This window comes from Rhinoraja longicauda, chromosome 31 (assembly GCF_053455715.1).
Source record: "Rhinoraja longicauda isolate Sanriku21f chromosome 31, sRhiLon1.1, whole genome shotgun sequence".
Taxonomy (NCBI): domain Eukaryota; kingdom Metazoa; phylum Chordata; class Chondrichthyes; order Rajiformes; family Arhynchobatidae; genus Rhinoraja; species Rhinoraja longicauda.
Window position 1 is genome coordinate 15,536,716 of NC_135983.1, and position 23,219 is coordinate 15,559,934.

The 23,219-nt window shown below is 41.8% G+C and overlaps 1 protein-coding gene across 2 annotated transcripts in view; it reads left to right on the forward strand.

Annotated features, from left to right (window-relative positions):
- Positions 1 to 23,219, forward strand: part of sh2d3ca (SH2 domain containing 3Ca) — a 125,989-nt gene that overhangs the window by 32,631 nt on the left and 70,139 nt on the right. The window contains exon 4 of one of the 2 annotated variants that reach the window (XM_078425754.1): positions 8,984 to 9,644. In XM_078425754.1, the coding sequence (XP_078281880.1) occupies positions 8,984 to 9,644 (661 nt within the window). Of the gene's footprint in view, positions 1 to 8,983; positions 9,645 to 13,642; positions 13,827 to 23,219 lie in introns of those variants that run through there. The other variant, XM_078425755.1, reaches the window with a different exon arrangement.

Sequence of the window (23,219 nt, forward strand, 5' to 3'; positions counted from 1 at the left end):
TTACAGAACTAAGAACAGGAGAAAGATACAACACTGGATGCACACTCAGCAGCTCAATAGCATTCTTGCCATTAGGAATACTGTCTCTGCCACTGGAATCCACATCAACCCATGCTATGACTGGTATATTGAAACTGCAGCCTGCATCACCAACAGTCGGGATAATAACAAGCATTATTTGCATTTCTTCCACTTGCAATTTGTACTCCCTAAAGCTCCTGAGCAGCAGATTCATTTGACATTCAACTTACTACAAGTCTCATTTCATTATTTCCAGCAGCAATTTAGGATTTTCCATGCTGGTCTGTAAGTCTCTTATTGAGTATAGAAAATATAGGAAGGCAGTGTATTTTTTAAATGGTGTGAGTTTGAAAGTGCTGTCGTTCAAAACAATACATGGTCAGTGTAGGATTGTGGCACTAGACAATAGACAATAGGTGCAGGAGGAGGCCATTCGGTCCTTCGAGCCAGCACCGCCATTCAATGTGATCATGGCTGATCATTCTCAATCAGTACCCCGTTCCTGCCTTCTCCCCATACCCCCTGACTCCGCTATCCTTAAGAGCTCTATCCAGCTCTCTCTCTTGAATGCAGTCAGAGAATTGGCCTCCACTGCCTTCTGAGGCAGAGAATTCCACAGATTCACAACTCTCTGACTGAATTTTTTTTTCCTCATCTCAGTTCTAAATGGCCTACCCCTTATTCTTAAACTGTGGCCCCTTGTTCTGGACTCCCCCAACATTGGGAACATGTTTCCTGCCTCTAACGTGTCCAACCCCTTAATAATCTTATACGTTTCAATAAGATCTCCTCTCATCCTTCTAAATTCCAGTGTATACAAGCCTAGTCGCTCCAGTCTTTCAACATATGATAGGGTAATATATAACCTATGGTTAGTGGCATAGCAGTGACCCGTCCCATCTCCTGTTGTGCCCATGTTCCCCAGGCATATACTGACCAGCGCCACCCAGTGGGCCAGAATTGCACTGCTCACCACAGTACTAAAGCTTTGCTGATTGTGGAGTAATATTTTGACTTGGGCATTGGAGCACACTGAATGATGGTAAATTTAAAACAGTTTTTCACTGAGTACATTCCCAATCCAGTATTTTAATTTGCCATTTGCACTATGGGCCAGGGATGCTCATCCCAAGGATGTTCAAAGATTGAAACTCAAAACAAAACTGCAAATCTGAAATCAAAAGACGTACAGGTATGTAGGTTAATTGGCTGGGTAAATGTAAAAATTGTCCCTAGTGGGTGTAGGATAGTGTTAATGTACAGGGATCACTGGGCGGCACGGACTTGGAGGGCCGAAAAGGCCTGTTTCCGGCTGTATATATATGATCATATCATATCATATCATATATCATGATATGATATGATATGATAAAACAGAAAATGCTGAAAATTCTCAGCAGGGCAAGCAGCATCTGTGGAAAGAGAAACATAATTAGTCTTTCAGGTCAAAGCCTCTTCATCAGAATAGGGGAGGCAAGGAACAAATTAAATTGAAATTACGGAGCCAGTGGGACAGTGATAGAGTGATGTTCGGGTTGCTGAGGTGATTCTGCTATTTATAAAATTGTCTGGTTGAACCTAGATTTGCTCTAGGTTCCCTGGTTTCCTCCCACAGCTGGCTGGTATGTTAAATAGTTACTGTAACTTACCCTGATGAAGATGGTAGCAGAATTCGGGTGGAGTTGATGGAAATGTGGGAGAGAATGGGTTACAGGGAAATGACCTCTTGTGAACGTGATTGATTGGCCAAAATGGCTTCCTTTAATATCATAATCAAATATGAATAAACCAACACCCATTACAGGTCCATCTACTTCCACAACTATTTCACTTGTATTCTGTCTGGAGAAGGATCCCAACTGGAAACGTTGTGTGTCCATTCCCTCCACAGATGCTGGTTGACCTGTTGAGTTCCTCCAACATTTTGTGTTTTAATCACTTGCCCTTCCTCCCAACCTGCATTCTCCCAGTTCCTCTGTTTCCACCTGCCCTGATGACGGGACTTTCCACACAGATGTCCTTGACATATCCTTAACCTTGGCTTTCCTTTCTGCAGCTGATGGAGCACCTCTCCTCTCTCCCGTTTCATAGATGCTACCTGACCTGCTGAATGATTATCAGCATTTACTGTTTTTATGTGCACATACAGGACGTTGTCATTTGGGGCAATGTTGGCATTTAGGGCAAGAGAAGCAAAAAATATTGGGGCTCCATCCGTTGTCCAATGACAAAGTTGTGGCCAATCCCCTTAATGGCTGAGATCAGATCTGTGATTAAATTTACCATGTCATTCTCACCTTGTCAGAGGAAATAAATAGTAATGGTTGAAAAAGAAGGAACTTGTATTTATCATCTCAAGTTATCCAAAAACACATCAGTATATTTTGAGGAATTTCCGTCATTTAAAGAAACTGTGCAGCCAAAATTGCTCGCAGCAAAGCTCCACAAACAGCAAAGATTTAATATCTTTATTTTCTTTGAGGTTATTCAGGGATACATATTGTCCAAGGTATGGGGAAGAACTGTGAGATTCTTTTTGTCCAATTGAGAAGGGGTCTCAGTTTAACATCTCATGGAAACCTCTAACAGTGAGGCATTCCTTCCGTCAGAATGTGATTCATTTCCAGGTCTGACGGTGAGAAAGCACAATTAAGATAAAGCTTTTGTCTTATACAGCCAAGCTAGTAAATCCTCCCAGCTAGTCTCCCTGCTAACAGTGTTAGTTCTCCGTGGTTGACCAAAATAGTCAAAAGTAAATCCAGCAAGGAAAAAAATATGTAAATTTAGAAATTGCCTTTTTGAGCTAAGTATTAGTTCAATAGACAAACGTCGTGGGACTGTTATAGATTGCAACGGCTGAGTTTCCTAATGCTGGGTTCATTATGAGGCAATGTGCTGTTTTGTAAACGTGGTAAGTATGTCGTTGGAATGTGTTTGCAGCTGTTTTGCAAGCCAAGAAATGTACTTCTGGTGATTATCCCGCTGGGGACAGCTGGTGCCCAGAGAACCTGAGAGAGATCAGCTAGATGGCGCTGGCTTCAAGGGCTTGCAAACTCTCCCAGCTTGGCCTCCAATATTTACAACAAAATTCCACTTCAATGACATTACGATGTGACTCATGTGGTAGGGAAACTGGGAACAGCAATTTCTGATTACAGATTGTTTAGAATAAATCACTTCAAACCTTTTTTCTTGCAGGTCAAAGGGTCGCTTTAGACTTGTATCATGGACAATCATAATATATTTTATATATAGTGTGCTATTTAATATCTATTGGATTGTTAACATGCCCATGATATTATAAGTGTGTGTGAATGGTTATAAAAATCTAGTAGATGCAGAAATTTATGCCTGATAACATGGGTTAAATGCCTGGGGACATACATTGCAATAGCCACTATCTTTGCGAATGATCAATAATTCTCGGTCACATCATTTATTATGTAAACATACATATGGTGATTACATAGCACCACATCTATCATACATAAATGTAAATTCTACTAAATGAAAAAGGTTTTATTACAAAATATCACATTTTCCTGTAATTATCCAGCTCATTTTGATAATTATGTGTTTTGTTCAAACTTAGATCATTGAAAATATTTAGACCTGAATATGGTATTGAATTATCAGAAGAATGCCATTTACTGCAATAAGTCAGTAACAAATTTAAAAGCTGCTAGGTTTTAATCACCATGCAAATGCTCAAATAGCACTTTAATAATCTAGTAAACTGTGCTGTAATACACTGGGATATTGCACTGCCTACTCCATAATATAGAATAGGACAGGATACTCAACAGTACAATGTACAATGTTTCATTGGGACATTATACTCCCTAATCCACCATGTTATAATATAGTGTACACTGGGACTGGACCCATAGCACAGTGTGTATAACACAGGAACAGAATACTCCATGATACAATGTTATCATCCAGTTGTCACTGAGGCATTTTGCACAGCAGGATGTTACACTAGGTGTGTAATGTTGAAACATTAACATGACATACAGCTCTGTAAAAAGTTAATTATGTTATCGAATATCCCATTCTTTTGGGCATGAAATTTTAACATCCATGGGTGCAGTTTTTGATTCGGATTGCATCTTGATTCATATTGTGTCGTTATTTTATGCAAATTTGAATTTGACCTGCATCATTATTTTCACACCGTCTTAGAGAGAGAGAGATTCTATGACATTGCTGCATGAGTGATACACGAAGAATTATCGCTAAATTATTGCCAAAATATACAGCTTTGTGCACAAAGGATTGTTTATCAATTAGCCCTCTCTTTAACTTGTTTGTACTTAACTGATGGGTTGAATTTCAGATCAGTGTTTTATATTCACTTTGAGGAATTTGGGCAGCTATTTAGAGTAGCAGTTTTGAGAGAGTGGTTCGCACCTCTGGCTCATAAAATTGAGGCCTCCCAGCTCATTCCCGGAGCACATAATCTAGGGTGGCGTCTCTGCACTGAATGTAAATGTTGCTGTTTATTGAGGGTGCTACTCTTTGAATAAGGAATCAGACCTTGCAGGGAGATGCCCTTCACTACCTTTATCCCTCAAAAGGAATGGGTTTTTTAGCACCGTGTCGTGTGCTGGAGCCCAAAGTTCTATAAGAGACTGTAATTTCTCCTAAATCAAAATAGCAAATATGTTTCATGAGCTGTGAGGGGTTTCTGAATGGTCTGAAGATATAAAAGATTTCATCTTGTAAATTTCCCCGGTGTGGGACGAATAAAGGAATATATTATTATTATTATTATTATTATTATTATTATTATTATTATTATTATTATTATTATTATTATTATTATTATTATTATTATTATTATTATTATTATTATTATTATTATTATTATTATTATTGTTATTATTTATTATTATAATAATAATAATAATAATAATAATAATAATTATTATTATTATTATTATAACAACGTCCATAATAATAATAATTATAACAACATCCATAATAATATATTATTATTATTATTATTATTATTATTATTATTATTATTATTATTATTATTATTATTATTATTATTATTATTATTATTATTATTATTATTATTATTATTATTATTATTATTATTATTATTATTATTATTATCTGGAAGTCAGAGGATAATAATGCCCTGTCAATTCTAGTCATAGAGCCATATAGCATGGAAACAACGTCCATGCCGACCAAGAATCCCCATCTAATCTAGTCCCATTTGCTGCTTTTAGCTCATATCCCTCTAAACCTTTCCTATCCATATACTTGTCCAAATGTTTTAAAAATATTGTCATTATACCTGCTTCAACTAGTTCCTCTGGCAGCTTGTTCCATATATCCACCACCCCCCAAAAAGTTGCCCCTCAGGTCCCTATTAAATCTTTCCTGCACGCTTCGAGGAATAAATTCCTACCCTGTTCATCCCCTTCCCATAGTTCAAGCCCTCAGGTCCTGGCAACATCTTTGTAAATCTTCTCTGCAATCTTTCTAGCCTAACGGCATCTTTCCTATAACAGGGTGACCAAAACTGTGCATTTTTTATATGAATGTTTTTAATTATAACAAGGAGGTATGCAGCAGCATTTCCCTTCCCATGCCCTTTCCTTTGTGTATCCAGATGTTTGACAGATGCACAGAGGGGACGCTGTCAGGGTGAATGAGAACTAGCTGGAGAAGCCCTAACCCTGTTACGAGGTCCAACAAAAAAAAACGTTCAATTTACTTCAGGTTTCCATTTTTAACCTCAAAGCTGGTGATTAGAAGCAAACATAACATCATTCTTAAACTACATCATATCCTTCAAACAGGGGTTCCACAGACAGATTGTTATTTTAAGATGTCACTGAGTCATGGGACAGGCCATTGAGCTGCACCAGGCCTCTCATTACCAACACCACATGCTCTCTCGGAATGTGACCAGAAATAACTGAGAGCCTTTGAATTCTCATCATCTCCCTAAAGGCCTGGCTAAACCCTGGGAATCTTTCAGTGTTCGCTTCTCCCCCACAACTATAGATGGTCCACACAAGCTGATAATTGGATTCACTGACTTTTGCTGCAACACGTCAGAACTTAAAATGTGCCGAGGATATCACAGTTGCATGGAGAGTCCAATACGAATGAAAACACTCAATTGAAATTTCACACAAAGAAAATTAAAAATAATGGGGAGAATGGGTGTGTTGCAGGGGTGGTTTAGTGGAGTTTCTGTAATTTATTTATGCATTCCCTGGGCTCAAGGGTTCAAGGGGAACGAATTTCAGCCAAAGGCCCTCATTCTGATAATTATCCCATGACCTCCAGCTGAAATGTTTCCAGTTAAGAAGGGACACAATATGAGAAAAAAAAACATAACTAAATTGCTTTCTGCCGTTGAATAACCAACAGGAACCCATGGAATAGTGATCCCAGAGGATGTTGGTGGATTTTAAACATAGTGTTACGTGTTCATAGTGAAAATGGGATGTCGGATTTGGATATTAATAAACATTTCTATTTCTTCACTGATCGATGCAGGGATGGGGGATGGGGGATGGGCATCGAGATGGTTCTTATCAGTGCTTGGAGGGATAAGCCAGAGGGGTCTGGGGCAGCTATTCAGCGATACATGTGTGCATTATGTTGGAAGGGCTGGGAGTGAGTTCTAACGAAGGGTCTTTAGCCAGAAATGTCAATTCTTTTTCTTTCCATCAAGGCTGCTAGACCTGCTGAGTTTACCCAGTGTTTTCTGTTTTCATTTATGTTGAAAGGGCTATTCTGCTTGAGATGGTCTTGTTAGTCTTATCACGGTCTTAGTTTTCTCTAATACCTTGCAGTTTTTTTTCCCCATTAAAACTCAGTCTTGTGATTTATTTGAAGATTATCACTTAATCATAATCATAATCATACTTTATTAGCCAAGTATGTTTTACAGTTTACGAGGAATTTGTTTTGCCATACAGTCATACCAATAAATAGCAACAAAACACACAAAATACATTTTAACGTAAACATCCACCACAGCAACTCATCCACATTCCTCACTGTGATGGAAGGAGAAAAAAAAGTTCAATCTCTTCCCTTCTTTGTTCTCCCGCGGTCGGAGGCCTCGAGCCTTCCGTTGACGGGACGATCTTGGCTCCCATAGCCGGCAGTCGATCCTTCCATGTCCGGGCGATCAAGTTCCTGTATCGGGGGGATCTCAGCTCCCCGTGCCAGGCAATCTACCCCGAGTTGGGCCTAGTCGAACCTTCTACGATTTGGAGCTTCCCGACATCAGTCTCTACCCGAGACCGCGAGCTCCTTGATGTTGAAATCCGCAGGCCGTAGTTGGAGCATTGATCCCAGGCAAGGGATCGCAGGCTCCGATGGTAAGCCCAAAGCCCCGCGGTGGGGCTCAAAGTCAGTCCCAAACAAGGCCGCCAGCTCCCTGATGTTGGGCCACAGAGCGACCGGAGATACGATCCGGAAAACAATCGCATCTCCGGCAAGGTAAGAGATTGAAAAAAAGTTTCCCACCGCCCACCCCCTACATAAAACAGACCAGAGAACATTAACACATACTTTTAAAACACACTAAAAATAAGAAAAAACAGACAGACCGTTGGCGAGGCTGCCATTGCTGACGGCGCCACCCGGTGGAATTTTGGGTAATAGTGTGAAAGGAATGGTATTAGATCATCAACGACTTGTACCTCCTTTCTAAACATTCTGAAAACAGGCCCTTTGGTCCACCAAGTTCACAGCTTGTTCACACTAGTTCTATATTATCCCACTTTCGCATTCCATTCCTTACACAAGAGGGGCAATTTACAGAAGCTGATTAACCTACAGACTCACACTTCTTCAGAAGTGGGAGGAAACTGCAGAGAACGTGCAAACTCCACACAGACGGCACCCATGGTCAGGAATGAACCTGGGTCTCTAACGTGGGATGCAGCATCACTGCCAGCTGCACCACTGTGCTGAGCTTCTTCCTTTGACAGCTATGCAGCTATGCTGGTGCACTGATTTACATCATCAATGACTGCTTTTGCTGGGAATTGGCTCTGGACACATGGGGAGTGATCCACTTTTTTTTATAATTTAAAGAACACTCCACTTTCAACAAAGTGAATGACCAAATAGTATTCCTGCGGTGTTCTTGACCATTATCTATATCCCCCTGAAGTGTCCATGTATCCCCTCACAATCTACACTGTCACCCAACTTTGTAATGTCAACATTACAAAGTTTAATATTATACATATTTTCCATATCTAGATCATTGATATAGATTGTGAAAAGCTGGGCTCCCAAGTCCAAACCATGTAGCTCTAGAGCCTAAAAATACCTATTTATTTCCTCACCATTTTTTGTTCACTTTCCAAGGCTCAGTCCATGCTTTTCATTCTCCCAACTTCATGCATTCCATTTTTTAATAATCTCTGCTATCAACTAAATATTAGAGTAATGTATTGGGTTGGATTCATAATATGCTAAAGAAACAAAGAGTTTGAATCTCTATAGCACTTGTTCCAGTTAGGGGTTGTTCTAAGATATGTTACAACCAGTGAAGTACTTCTGAGGTATCGTGACTGCTGTAATGTAACAACAAAATTCTGCACAACAAAATCTGTGATGTGGTACTAACCAGCTGATCTGATTTTCTGAGATGTTGGTTTTCGTAAATATTACTCAGGACATCTGACAAAAACTCGCCTGCTCTTTAAAGTAATGTGCATGTGACCATTTGTGTCCATATGAAGGTCAATGAGGTACTTGCTTAGTGTCTCATTTGAAAGCCCAGCACTCCCTCAGAACAATTCATGGGCTGCATGGTAATGTGGTGAGAGGGATAAATATTGACCACAATATTTGTACAATATTTGTACAGTTTGATGAAGGAAGAAAGTTGATGGGCTATATAGCGATCTCTTGTTCTATATGTAATAATATCTTAACTAAGTTCTTTTTGTTCCCTTTGTTTCAGAGTTCTTTAAGTTTAAGGGTTTCGGCAGTTTAACAAACATCCGGCGATCTTTCACCAGTTCTTCTGAAGTTAAGAAGAAAGAGTTGGGAGACAACCATGTAGATTTCCAGATTCGTAGGGAGACAGTGCAAGGAACTTTGGATGATTTGGAGACCGTGGCCCACACCCCTAGCTATGTCCGATCAAGTGATATGTACACCTACATTGGCACAATGCCACGTCGGAACTCTAACAGGGCTGAGAAACCAAACAAAAAGCCATGTGCAGCTGAAGGACAGATCAAAGGAAGGGGTAGACATGGCCCTCTGCCACCCGTGCCAAATAGTGACCAAAATGAAACATCGGAAAAGGAGCAATCGCTGGCTGAGGTGGCATGGCCAGAGAAGGACGGTACTGCCCAGGAAGGCCAGAGCACCAACCAAGTAAAGCCAGTGTTCTTTGACTCTGAAGCACCAACGTCAAACTCAGCCCAGTTATCTCCTCATCGAAATAAGGATGATCAGAAGAGACACGTTGAACCCCAATTTAAAGATAGCCAGGACAAATCAAATGAACTTACAAATGGAGAAGTTCAGGCATTTCCTGCTAACGATGGAGCTGACCAATGTAATCAGACAGGATCAGAAATCACAGCTGTCAAGAGTGAGCTGACAGATGACAGGTAGGATAATCTATGGTCTTTCTTCAACTCAGATCACAGTGTGGGATATGAAAACATTTATATTGTACTTTAAAATTTCGAAATGTTTTTGGAAAAACTCTCCAGCTGATTAATTTCCCTTTTATTTCATGTTTCACAATCAATTTTAATAGAGGTTAAATTGAATCAACCTGGATTGGCAACCGATGAAAGGGTGGACTGTATAAAACTTGAGTAACATTACTCAACTTTAATTATAAATAAATGTTGCATTTGATTTAGCAAATTATTCCTTCCCTAATTTACTTCTTTAATAAAAATCTTGTTTCAATTATTCAAGTTGGATATAATTTTTAAAAAATCTCTGGAAAGAATGATATCCATTCAGTCTATCTAATCAGTGCCTTATGGATTCTGACAATCACTTGATGACAAAAAGATTGAAGATGCTGGATTGTAGAACATAAAAACAGAACACTGGAAGAACTCGGCAGATCAAGTGGCATTTGTGGCAGTGAAAAATGCAAGTTGACATTCGTGGTTAATACCCTAAACTTGGGCCTGAGGGGGTAGAGGAAAGATTGCCAGTTTGTGGCAGTATCATAGTGAAGGAGTGAGATGGGTTAGAGGCTGGTTGGCGATAAGGGGGACCAGAAAGCAAGGGAATAATTTACAGATGAAAACAGGTGGGGAGAGGGAATGGGAAAGGTGAACAAAGGGAGTAAAAAAAAACTAGGTTGATAGCTGTGTATGTGTAGGGGAATATGAGGGGAGTGAACAGAAAAAATCATTGTTCATGACTTTTGTTTGTAAGCTGCATAAATGGGATTGAGATGTTGTTCTTTCCTGAGCAATGGAGAAGTCCAAGGAGAGATTGGTCAAAGTGGGAAGCAGAGTTGAAATGACATACAACCGGAAGCTTGAGATGGCTTTTGCAGTCAGAATGCAGGAGCTTCCCAAAATGTTTGCCTAGCCGATGCTTGGTTTCATCATTACCTCTTTCGACCAGTGCACATGATGTGGCTTCCTTTACATTAGTGAAACCAACTATATGCTAGGCAGTCATTTTGCAAAGCACGTGCACTTTGTCTGTGATAGCCTTCCTGAGCTTCTGGATGCATGTCACTTTAGCATTCCCTTTCACCTCGACATTGGCGTGTCTGTCCTCAGCCCTCTCTATTGCTACAGAAAACCAAATGCAAATTGGAAGAGCTGTATCTCCTATTCCATTTGGGTAGTTTACATTAAATGTGTCAATTTCAGGTAACCCACACCCCTTGTGTTCTCTCCCACACACATTTGTCTATCCACCGAGTTTTCTTCTTTCTTTGTCCATCATTCCCATTCTCCCACCTACTTGGTTCCACCTACCCATCTTCCCTCCCCAACTAGTTTCATCTATTACCGACCAGTCTCTGTACTACCCACCCACTCCTTCCACTGGTTTTACCTGTCCACCATCTATTCCCCATCTTGTTCTGTCCATTGCCTACCAACCTCTATCCCACCCCTCTCCCTTGTTGAAGAGAGAACCTGTGGAACAATCCAGGGTGACTTTTGTAGAAAAAAAAGGAATTCACGTTGGACCTATCTAAGACCATCATCATATTCAAAGAGGCCTCTAATTCCAACATTTAATCAGTTCAAATGAATCCAAAAGTCAATAGCTCGCAGATATAGGGTTTTGACTTGAAACGTCAACTGTTCAACTCACCACCCCTCCACCGCTGCATCTTCTAAGATGCCGATCGAACGGCTGAGTTCTTGCAGTCGATTATGTGTTGCGCATGATTCCGGTATCTGCAGTCTCCTGTGTCTCCAATAGCTGTGTGTGTTGTGGAAACTCCTTTATAGTTTAATAAAGCAATGCTGCTCCTGGAGGTTATAGGTTGTGCCTGCAAATTGAGCCTTCACCTCACCTTGCCTGTATTATTAACAGGGAGCTGTGTTATAGGAAGGTGCAGACTAAATTCTTAGCAAAGCTCATATACACTTGGCTTGATCCATATTGATCAATTCTTGACAATACCATATCATAGTTGTCATAATAGTGGTCCTGGCAATTCAACTGCAGACAATGTTTATAGAAATAGTTTGGCTGGTTAAAATGGCACTTGGCTACAATACACAGACCAGTAAGTTACAAGTTCAGTTTCCTCTTCGGCATTAACCACCTCAACCAAAAGGAAAGCTCCAATTGAATTTGAAGTCCTTGGGTTAGCAAGGGAAAATCGGAGGGAGTTTCTACTTCTGAGCCACAAATAAAATGCACTGATGCAAAGTACATCAACAGTGATCATTGAACATTGGGATCAAGCCGTGATATCTCCTCACCGTATCCTCCCATGCTGCACAGTCTGTAGACTGCTGGGAATCGAAGCAGGTATTAGACCAAATGTGTAGGAAGGAACTGCAGATGCTGGTTTAAACCGAAGATAGACACATAAAGCTGGAGCAACTCAGCGGGACAGGCAGCATCTCTGGAGAGAAGGAATGGGTGATGTTTCGGGTCGAGACCCTTCTTCAGACCAGGTAATTTAGGCCCTCAAACACATCATTTCAACAGGTCTTATGTCAGCTGTTGTTGACTTCATCCACTCCCTTTGTTTTTTTTTAACATTTAATAACATTAAATGATAGAATATGCGTTTGTTGCAGAGGTTATTGCAAACCATAACCCTTTTAGAGAAGTGAAATTGCTCATCCTTCCTTTAATGAAATGAATCTGCTGGGTGTGGGGAACTCAATTGTATGAATAAAAATGTCCTGGGGCATTTCCACTGCTATGCTCTTGATGGAGGAACACTGGTCCCTGAAAGGCCCATTGCATTAGGACACCTCTGTGACTCTATACGAGACTAGCTTTGGAGGGTTACCTTGGTCGGCATGGATGAGTTGGGCTGAAGGACCTGATTTTGTGCTGTAATATTATAACCTGATTACAACAGTTGGATAAAAGAACAAAGAGATCAGGCAAGCCCAAAACTAAAATGGTCGTGCTTGCTATGTAGTTAATAAAGTCTTTGGATCGTTATCCAGGTGTAAGGCTTCTGTTATTATATGGTCACCATAACACTAAGTATCTGTTATGAATAAATACCTTCATTATGAATCTGTTGTGAATAAATACCTTCGATTTGTACCAGCATCTGCAGTTATTTTCTTACTCTAAGTATTTGTTAAGTGTCCGTTAAGTATCTTAGAATTAAAAAAAATCTAGATTGAAGAAACTGCACTAATGTAAGCTGCAGCTGCTGATGTTTGACTTTGCAGCAAGAATTGCAACTAAATCTTGACAGGCGACTTGACTGGGCAAGGTGTCATGGTCAAGCTAGCACCTGCAGCAAAATAGCCAGGCTGCATGTAGTAGTCAGAAATCAATATAAAGTAGAAGTGAACCAACAAGAAAAAGCTATTGACATTGAACCTAACTTGTGGGGGAGTACATCCAACAGCCTTTCAACTCAAGGCTGCTTTCTGTTTTCCCATTTGGAGATAATTTTCTTCACTAGAAATTGAAAATTTAAATTTACTTTGCTTTCAGAGACGTTATACCGAATAAATGATTTCAACTCATTAACGATAAGTTATACTGAAAAAATGTTGGTCATCGGCCAACTAAAGTGATTAGTAAATCTCGCAGATATTAAACAAGCAGCAAATCACAAATTAGTCTTGAACTAGAATAAAGGAGCTCATAGTTTAATTCTCCAGTACAAGCAGAACATAGAGTAAAAGTGGATAATGCGTGAGAAAGTGGCTGGAGATTATGAGATTTCTTTCAACAGGACAGAATGTTCATTCACTGTGTGGGGAGACGAGGTTTTACTACAATCCTATAATCCCATTCACAAGGTCAAACTACTGAATGTTATACCTCATCAGTAATTTTATCAAATACTTAAAAGAAAACTCAGCGGCCAGGCAAAAAAATGGGATGAAATCCCTGCCCCCTCACTTGGCTGGATTGGTACATTCCGTAAGTCGTTCTTTCCTCTCTCTCTACCCGCTTGTGAGAGGTCTGTTGAGATTGGATTAGTCTCTCTGTGAGACTGTCAGCCAAGCCTTTACAGAGGGAGCTGAGTACCTTAATTGTTGCTCAGCAGTGTGAGACAAGAGCCACTCAGTCCTGTTTGGAAGCGTAATAAGTTAGTGAGGACAGATGACAGAACTAGCCGGTGGAGGCTGGACCATGGGTCTGAGGTAGGTTGCATGTGCTTTTGTCTATTTTTACCCCTCTCCCCTATGTTCTTCTTGACTTAGTGAAGTTAACCTAATCCAGCTGTTGCTTTGAATAAAACTGCATTTTCAGTCTGGGGTGGAATTTAGGGTTCACTGTTTAACTGGCTTTTAGCTTAAAGGTTTCTTCACTTCCCTCTTTGTTTCTGAAACAACTTTCTTTCTCACTGGAAGGATTTGGTGCGAATGTAGCTATTCCATCACTGTTTCAGATTCCATCACTGCCGCTGCTTTTAAATATAACAACTGCCACATTTGTTTAACTAGCCAAAGTTTTAAGGTTTCCCTGTGTCTGCTGCTGTGACAAAGCTGCTGGGTCCCCAATTAACGAAAAGGCAGGTTGGATGAAGGCTGTCAAATAGTGAGAGTTAGTAATCTGTTCAAAGAGGCCCGAAGGCCAGAGCAATAATTAGAGGTGGACTGAGAATGTCAAAAATAGCTAAAATAGTGAAACGTAGGGTCAGTGGATAAAATGCACAACAGTATTAAAGAGACAGACGCGCAGGAGCAGATAGTAAGACATCTACATGGAGATGATCAGAGAATGCAGAAAGACACTTAAGAGAGAGGAAGTGAATGCAAGTCAGGAGAACACGCCAGGTAAGGGTAAAAAGAACAATTGAAAAGATAAGGAGGACGTAGAACACAGAGCATAGAACAGTACAGCACAAGAACAGGCTTTTCGGCCCACAATATCTGTGCCAAACATGATAACAAGACTAACTCTTATCCGCTAAGGAGATCAAATGAAAGGCATAAAGAGGAAGAGGGAACTGGGGGCTGAATTTTCCCTTAAAATTCTATTTGCATTTGTTAACTGCTGTCTCAGATGATCCCTGGTCTCTGCACCACTTTTAGTAAGTTCTCTGTATTAGGCCAACAATGTTCTGTTAACAGAATACCCGATTGCCCCTCAGCTTTGTCATGTGGTCTTCCTTAGATTGAAGCCGAAGCTGTCCCGGTCAGCACAGGAGCTCGGTTGATGAGATCTGATCCTGGTTTCTCCTCAGTCGGCTGATTTTACCTATAACAGAATTAGCCTCATTATTCTGGACCCATTGGGGCTCTGATTCATCAAAGTTTCTGACATCTTGAGATTCCTGCTGGATGAGGTGGGAGATGCCCAGCTGAGATCCCTCCATGTGGCAGTATCAGCTGGACCGATGACAAAGATGATCACCAAAGGCACCAGAATTGTATCCTAGCAAATAGCCAGTAAGAATAAAGTGGTGGGATTGGGATCGAGAGAGGGTGGGGTTGGGTCGATGTTCTAGGGTCTACAATTTCAGAAATGTCTCCAAAAGATGCAGGAAAGAATGGTTGATATCAAAGATAAATAAGGAATATTACGTTAAAAATTGATTTTAACTGCAGTGTCTTCATCGCCATGTTGGATTCGTGCAATGCCTTCAATGGGATAAAGATATTGCAGAGCATTTCACAAGGAAGTCATCTGATAGAATTTGTCATTGGCATCGCGGAAAAAATGGGGAGAAAGCTTAATTAAAGATTAAGGTTTTAAGGGACTATTTCAAAGAAACTGAGAAGTAGGAAGGATAGGGGTGGTGCATAGGTCTATTCTGACCTTGGGCGGCGTTTGCATGTTCTTCCTGTGACTGCCGCTGTTTTCCCCGGGTGATCTGGTTTCCTCCTACATCCTAAAGACAGATGCTTGATAAATGGAGGACAGAAAATGCTGGAGTAACTCAGTGGGACAGGCAGCATCTGGAGAGAAGGAATGGGTGACCTTTCGGGTCGAGACTCTTCTTCAGACTGATATCAGGGGAGCCCATTCCCCTGACATCAGTCTGAAAAAGGGTCTCGACCCGAAACGTCACCCATTCCTTCTCTCCAGAGATGCTGCCTGTCCCGCTGAGTTACTCCAGCATTTTGTATCTCCCTTCAATTTAAACCAGCACCTGCAGTTCTTTTCTACGCTGCTTGATAAATTAATTGGCAACTGTAAATCGCCCCTAGTAAAAATGGTTGGTAGGAGAATCCGGGTGCAGTGAATGGAAATGGAAAGAGCCGTGGGTCATACAGCACAGACACAGGCTCCTCGACCAACTCACACAATAGACAATAGACAATAGACAATAGACAATAGGTGCAGGAGTAGGCCATTCAGCCCTTCGAGCCAGCACCGCCATTCAATGCGATCATGGCTGATCACTCTCAATCAGTACCCCGTTCCTGCCTTCTCCCCATACCCCCTCACTCCGCTATCCTTAAGAGCTCTATCCAGCTCTCTCTTGAAAGCATCCAACGAACTGGCCTCCACTGCCTTCTGAGGCAGAGAATTCCACACCTTCACCACCCTCTGACTGAAAAAGTTCTTCCTCATCTCCGTTCTAAATGGCCTACCCCTTATTCTTAAACTGTGGCCCCTTGTTCTGGACTCCCCCAACATTGGGAACATGTTATCTGCCTCTAATGTGTCCAATCCCCTAATTATCTTATATGTTTCAATAAGATCCCCCCTCATCCTTCAAGATGCCCCATCTAAGCTGGTTTTATTTGCTTGCATTTGGCCCATCTCCCTCTATACTTTTCCGTTCCATATACCTGTCCAAATGTCTTTCAAATGTTGTTGTTAAAGAGAGAAGAGATTACAGGGAAATAGACGGGGGAATGAGAGCTTTGATGGGCCAAATGGCCATCTCCTAGAGATCTTCAATACTTTGACCCCATTACATGGCCATCAAGGTGAAAAAAAGAAAATCTGGAATGTGCATGGGGACAGAATTGGAGGTATGCAGGGATCCCAAATGCTTGTAGGAGTGGAGGAGATTGCAGAGGCAAATTTGGGTGGGAAATTTGAACCCAAGGGTGAAGTTTCCAAATTATCATTAGCAGTTTCTGGTTCTGCTCCAAAGTTCCAGTGACCAGATATGTGACTTTGGTGACAGACAGATCTAAGGGCCTTAATGTAATTTGAGCTGCACAGCACAGAAACAGGCCCTTTGGCCCACCATGTCCATGCTAACCTACTGTATTTGGCATACCTTTTACTGGCAATTGACTTATAGCTCACTGTATCTGCCTCTGTAGTTTCTCTGGCAGCTAATTCCTGATACGGACTCTGCTCTGAATGAAAAGGTTGCCCCTGAGGTCCCACTTAAATCTCTTTCTTCTCACATATGCCCTCTTGTATTAGAATCCACCATCTTGGTAAGAAGACAGAGCATTTACTTTATCCATGCCCTTCATGATCATAAATACCTCAATAAGGATCTTGCACTTGCAGAAGGCCTGAGAGCTCCTCAGAAGGGAGGATAACCTTATTTTAAACCTATGTGCCTTCTGTACTTTACAAATTGTTGACTTGTACAAAATGCAGCATAAAGGAAGTCAGTCAGATACTTGGAACCTGACTCCAGAGGATTTCCCTTTCACCGTTGGGCTTATAATTGTTTATGTGTCATTTCCTTCAATAGTTCACCATCATAAGCTCTCCTTTGTTTTTCTTTGTCGCTTCGGAATTGTTATTCCAGACTGTATGTTCGAAAGCTGTGTTTGTGCATCGCAACATCCCCATCACATCTCTCGCAGGACGATAGATGAGCTGAGTTGGTGCATCAGTCTGATGGTGCTGTTGGAGTTGTGGTACCTTTACAGGAGAGTAGTGACAGCACGAAAGGTAGAGCAAGATATTCCTGCATAAATTCCGGCATACAGGGAGAAATGCAAGTTATCCAGATATCAGTAAGTTAGATAGCATCTGTTAGAGAGAAAGAAACATGACTTAGAATCAGACAAAAATGGAGTGGCCTCTCCTGTTGTTGTTGTGTACCCGGGAGAGGGTTGAATAAATTTGCACAAAGGAGCAAGTCTAGGTTTCTGCCATCACTGTGGTGGCCAGTCCAAACATGGCAGCACGTGTCAGTGCCTTTACTGGGCTAGAATGTGGAGGTCAGGTGATCTGATGACATAATTCTACATAACAGGTAAATTCAAGTTAATTACACAAGGGTTGCATCAGTAATGATGGCCATGAAACTAATTGCTTCCGCATTGAAGGAAATATAGTTTAGAACTATTTGTGATTGCAGACCTACCAAAGAGGTTAACCCTCACTGCCCTCTCTATTGATTATCATATCATATCATATATATACAGCCGGAAACAGGCCTTTTTCGGCCCTCCAAGTCCGTGCCGCCCAGCGATCCCCGTACATTAACACTATCCTACACCCACTAGGGACAATTTTTACATTTTTACATTTACCCAGCCAATTAACCTACATACCTGTACGTCTTTGGAGTGTGGGAGGAAACCGACGATCTCGGAGAAAACCCACGCAGGTCACGGGGAGAACGTACAAACTCCTTACAGTGCAGCACCCGTAGTCAGGATCGAACCTGAGTCTCCGGCGCTGCATTCGCTGTAAAGCAGCAACTCTACCGCTGCGCTACCGTGCCGCCCGGATGAAGGTGACCATTAGGGATGGACAATAAATGACAGTCTGCCTAGTAAAAGGTTGCATTTACAAGCATTGCTCTATTTTTTGGGACATTTTCCTGCGATCATCATGTTGACAGGCATTAATTCTTGCGAAGGGAAAACTTTGATTTATATCCCCTACTCCCAATTCCTCCGTCTACGCCGCATCTGCGCCCGGGTTGAGGTGTTTTACACTAGGGCTTCAGAGATGTCCTCATTCCTCAGGAAACGGGGATTCTCCTCTTCCATTATAGATGAGGCTTTCACTAGGGTCTCTTCTACATCCCGCAGCTCCGCTCTTGCTCCCCCTCCCTCCATTCATAACAAGGACAGAATCCCCCTCGTTCTCACCTTCCATCCCATCTGCCAGCGCATCCAACAAATCATCCTCCAACATTTCCGTCACCTACAACGGGACCCCACTACTGGCCACATCTTCCCATCCCCTCCCCTTTCTGCGTTCCGCAGAGACCGTTCCCTCCGTAACTCCCTGGTCCACTCGTCCCTTCCTACTCAAACCACCCTATCCCCGGGCAATGTCCCCTGCAACCGCAGGAGATGCAACACCTGTCCCTTTACCTCCCCCCTCAACCCCATCCAAGGACCCAAACAGTCTTTCCAGGTGAGACAGAGGTTCACCTGCACCTCCTCCAACCTCATCTATTGTATCCGCTGCTCTAGATGTCAACTTATTTACATCGGCGAAACCAAACACAGGCTCGGCGATTGTTTTGCTCAACACCTTCGCTCAGTCCACCGTAACCAACCTGATCTCCCGGTGGATGAGCACTTCAACTCCCCCTCCCACTCCTAGTCTGACCTTTCTGTCATGGGCCTCCTCCAGTGCCATAGTGAGGCCCACCGGAAATTGGAGGAAAAGCACCTCATATTTCGCTTGGGCAGCTTGCAGCCCAGTGGTATGAACATTGACTTCTCCAACTTTAGGTAGTTCCTCTGTCCCTCTCTTCCCCTCCCCATTCCCAGTTCTCCCTCTATCTTCCTGCCTTCACCTACATCCTTCCTTTGTCCCGCCCCCCTGACATCAGTCTGAAGAAGGGTATCGACCCGAAAAGTCACCCATTCCTTCTCTCCTGAGATGCTGCCTGATCTGCTGAGTTACTCCAGCATTTTGTGAATAAATACCTTCGATTTGTACCAGCATCTGCAGTTATTGTCTTACACTACTTTGATTTCAGGTGCTCAGTATAAGCAAAAGATCTCTCAGATGTAAACTAAAGCATCTTCTGCTCTGCCCACTCCAACCCCTGAGCTTCCAGTTGCATCTGTTTATCCCCACACAGCTGCAACTAGTCAGTACTTTCCTCAGTCAAGATGGTTTTCTAGTATATTGTGGTGTATGAGCATGAAGCGTTAAATGACGTTCCACAGACTAGTTCTACTCAGCCTGCTGAATCAGGTGACACTCACTCTGTTAGGTTTGTATGAGGGTTCATCTCTGAGTATTTTTTCCCTCCAAAACAATTATTTTATCTAAAACATTTGGAATTATACAATACAGGACATTTAAATCTCCTCATCCATTATCCCAAGCATACCATTGCAATAAAAAAAAAAAGATATTATGATACTACATTGTGTCAACATAGCATTATTATTTAAAATTTTCAACAATGCATTCACTCACGCACCCCAGCCCATAACGCAGGGCAAGACAGAGGAAACAACTTAACCTGCCCAATCTTGCACGGAGCTGCCCTTAGGGTCTGGTGATAAAGTGACCCCTGCTTCAGCACAGAAACTCTGGCTCCCTTCTGCATAGAAGAAAGGGATAGGCAGAACAAAATAACAAAAGACTGAATAAAAAAAGTAAAGGAGAGGTTATTTGGCTTTGATTGTAGTAATCTGTTGTCATGGAGACCAGACCAGGAGGAAACACATATCACTGGGTGATTGATGGTGGAACTAATCCAGAGTCAACAAGAGGATTATTAAGAGCAAGTGAGCAAGCACCACGTTATATCTTGAAGTAGCCTGACCCATATACTTGATAACTTTCCTGACTATTCCAAATTAACATGAGGGTCCCCTACCATTAAACATAACATTTAAGGTGAGCTATTCTGCAGTGCCTTGGTTGTTTAAAGTCGCCAACATGCTATTGAGGAATATAACACACACAAAGGCCTCAGGCTCAGATGAAACACCCCTGGGTTTCTTCGGAGATGAGCCAGGCACGATTCCTGCTTCAACTGGAATCTTCATGGGGGTATGTGTTTCAATTAGAGCTATTGAATTTGGCTGTTAACTACCCACAGTTGGATCCTCTTGTGCCACCCATCGTGCAGTTGGCTTGACATCACATGGCAAAATTCTGTACCTTCAGGAGTGGAAGCGAAAACATTTACAACAGTTTAAAAAAAAGGCTCAGCAGGAAAATTGTTCTTCCTCGTGATTGTGATTTTATTGCCAAACTTATGAATGGTTGTTAGAGTCTATTGTTTCCATAAATTGGCTGATATTTTTTCTATACTGAAACAAGTGACTCTGGAGTCATAGAGCTGCACAGCATGGAAATTGGCCCTTCTGCCCACCTTGTCCATGCGGACCAAGTTTGAACACTGGGCTAATCCCATTTGCCTGCATTTAGCCTACAGCCCTCTACATGTTTTCTATCTATAACCATATAACCATATAACCATATAACAACTACAGCACGGAAACAGGCCCATTCGGCCCTACCAGTCCACGCCGACCACTCTCTCTGACCTAGTCTCATCTACCTGCTCTCAGACCATAACCCTCTAATCCCCTCTTATCCATATATCTATCCAATTTACTCTTAAATAATAAAATCGAGCCTGCCTCCACCACTTCCACCGGAAGCCCATTCCATACAGCCACCACCCTCTGAGTAAAGAAGTTACCCCTCATGTTACCCCTAAACTTTTGTCCCTCAATTCTGAAGCTATGTCCCCTTGTTAGAATCTTCCCCACTCTCAAAGGGAAAAGCCTACCCACGTCAACTCTGTCCGTCCCTCTTAAAATTTTAAAAACCTCTATCAAGTCCCCCCTCAACCTTCTACGCTCCAAAGAATAAAGACCCAACCTGTTCAACCTCTCTCTGTAGCTTAAGTGCTGAAACCCAGGCAACATTCTAGTAAATCTCCTCTGTACCCTCTCCATTTTGTCGACATCCTTCCTATAATTTGGCGACCAGAACTGCACACCATACTCCAGATTCGGCCTCACCAATGCCCTGTACAATTTTAACATTACATCCCAACTTCTATATTCGATGCTCTGATTTATAAAGGCAAGCATACCAAACGCCTTCTTCACCAACCTATCCACATGAGATTCCACCTTCAGGGAACAATGCACAGTTATTCCCAGATCCCTCTGTTCCACTGCATTCCTCAATTCCCTACCATTTACCCTGTACGTCCTATTTTGATTTGTCCTACCAAAATGCAGCACCTCACACTTATCAGCATTAAACTCCATCTGCCATCTTTCAGCCCACCCTTCCAAAAGGCCCAAATCTCTCTGTAGACTTTGAAACTCTACTTCATTATTAACTACACCACCTATCTTAGTATCATCTGCATATTTACTAATCCAATTTGCCACACCATCATCCAGATGGGTTTTTTAAAGTCATAATTGCATTTGCTTCTCTCACTTCCTCTAGCAGCTCATTCAGATAAGGGCTACCCTCTGAGTAAAAAGGTTGCTCCGGAGGTCCTTCTTAAATTGCTCCCATACACCTTAAGCCTCTGCTTCCCCCCAGAGAATCCTCTATCCTGGGGGAAAGACTGAGCTTTATGCCCCTCTTGATCTTGTAAACTTTGTATCTTTGTACTTTTATAAAGTTCTAATTAAAAACCTCTGAAATTGTGAAAGACAATAAAATTTATGGGGTTTAAAGAAAAATAATGTTTAGTCAGTCCAAAGAGCCAGTGATTTTAAAGTGAGACTGTAGTTTGCAGCCAGGGTGATCCTGTAAAGTTCTCATCTGCTCCATGCTTGAGATCAGGATGCTCCTGAAAACAGCTGCTTCTGGATTTGTAACTTGACAAGTGCAACAAGCTACATTCCCGACACTCAGAAGCCCTGTACATTCAGCACTTGTCCAAACATCTGTCAGCAAACTCCCACCCTTCGAGGGCTGATCACTCACACTTTATATTCGCCAATCAACACCAAATCCTCTTTTCATTGTCCCTTACAAAACTTTATGCCTTTAATTTGCTATTAACACTTGTTGCTCACGTTTCAGTGTCGTCGCTCTTTCCGTATGGACTGCTCTAGCCAATGATTTCATCAAGGAGATTGATCATTGAAATTTCAATACACAGCGCTATTATTGAGATTTCCCTACAGGTTCAGTTGGTGATTGAACCATAGAGAGCAGAAAGGCCACAATCCCTACTGTTAGATGATCTGAAAAATTGCAAATGTGTTTAACAAAAGTAACCTTCAATCCTCGTGCTTAATGAAGAACAAGTTCATGCAAGGGACCTGATTGAGATGTACAAGACCATGAGGGGCATGGATAAAGTGAATGCTCATAGTCTTTTTCCCCCCAGAGTAGAGGATTCTAAAACTAAAGGCCGTAGGCTTAAGGAGAGAGTGGAGAGGTCTAAGGGGAATCTCAGGGGCAACTTATCCACTCAGCGGGTGGTCCATATCTGGAATGAATTGCCAGATGAAGCTATAGAACCGGATGCAATTGTGTCTTTTAAAAGATATTTGGACAGGTAAATGGATAGGAATAGGTATTTGGAGTTTGTAAAATGTGTGCAGGATAATTTTTTGCAGCAATACGTAGAGGTGCCTACCAGAGAAGGGGCAGTGTTGGACCTCCTGTTAGGAAATGAGATGGGTCAGGTGACGGAGGTATGTGTTGAGGAGCACTTGGGGTCTAGTGATCACAATGCCATTAGTTTCAAT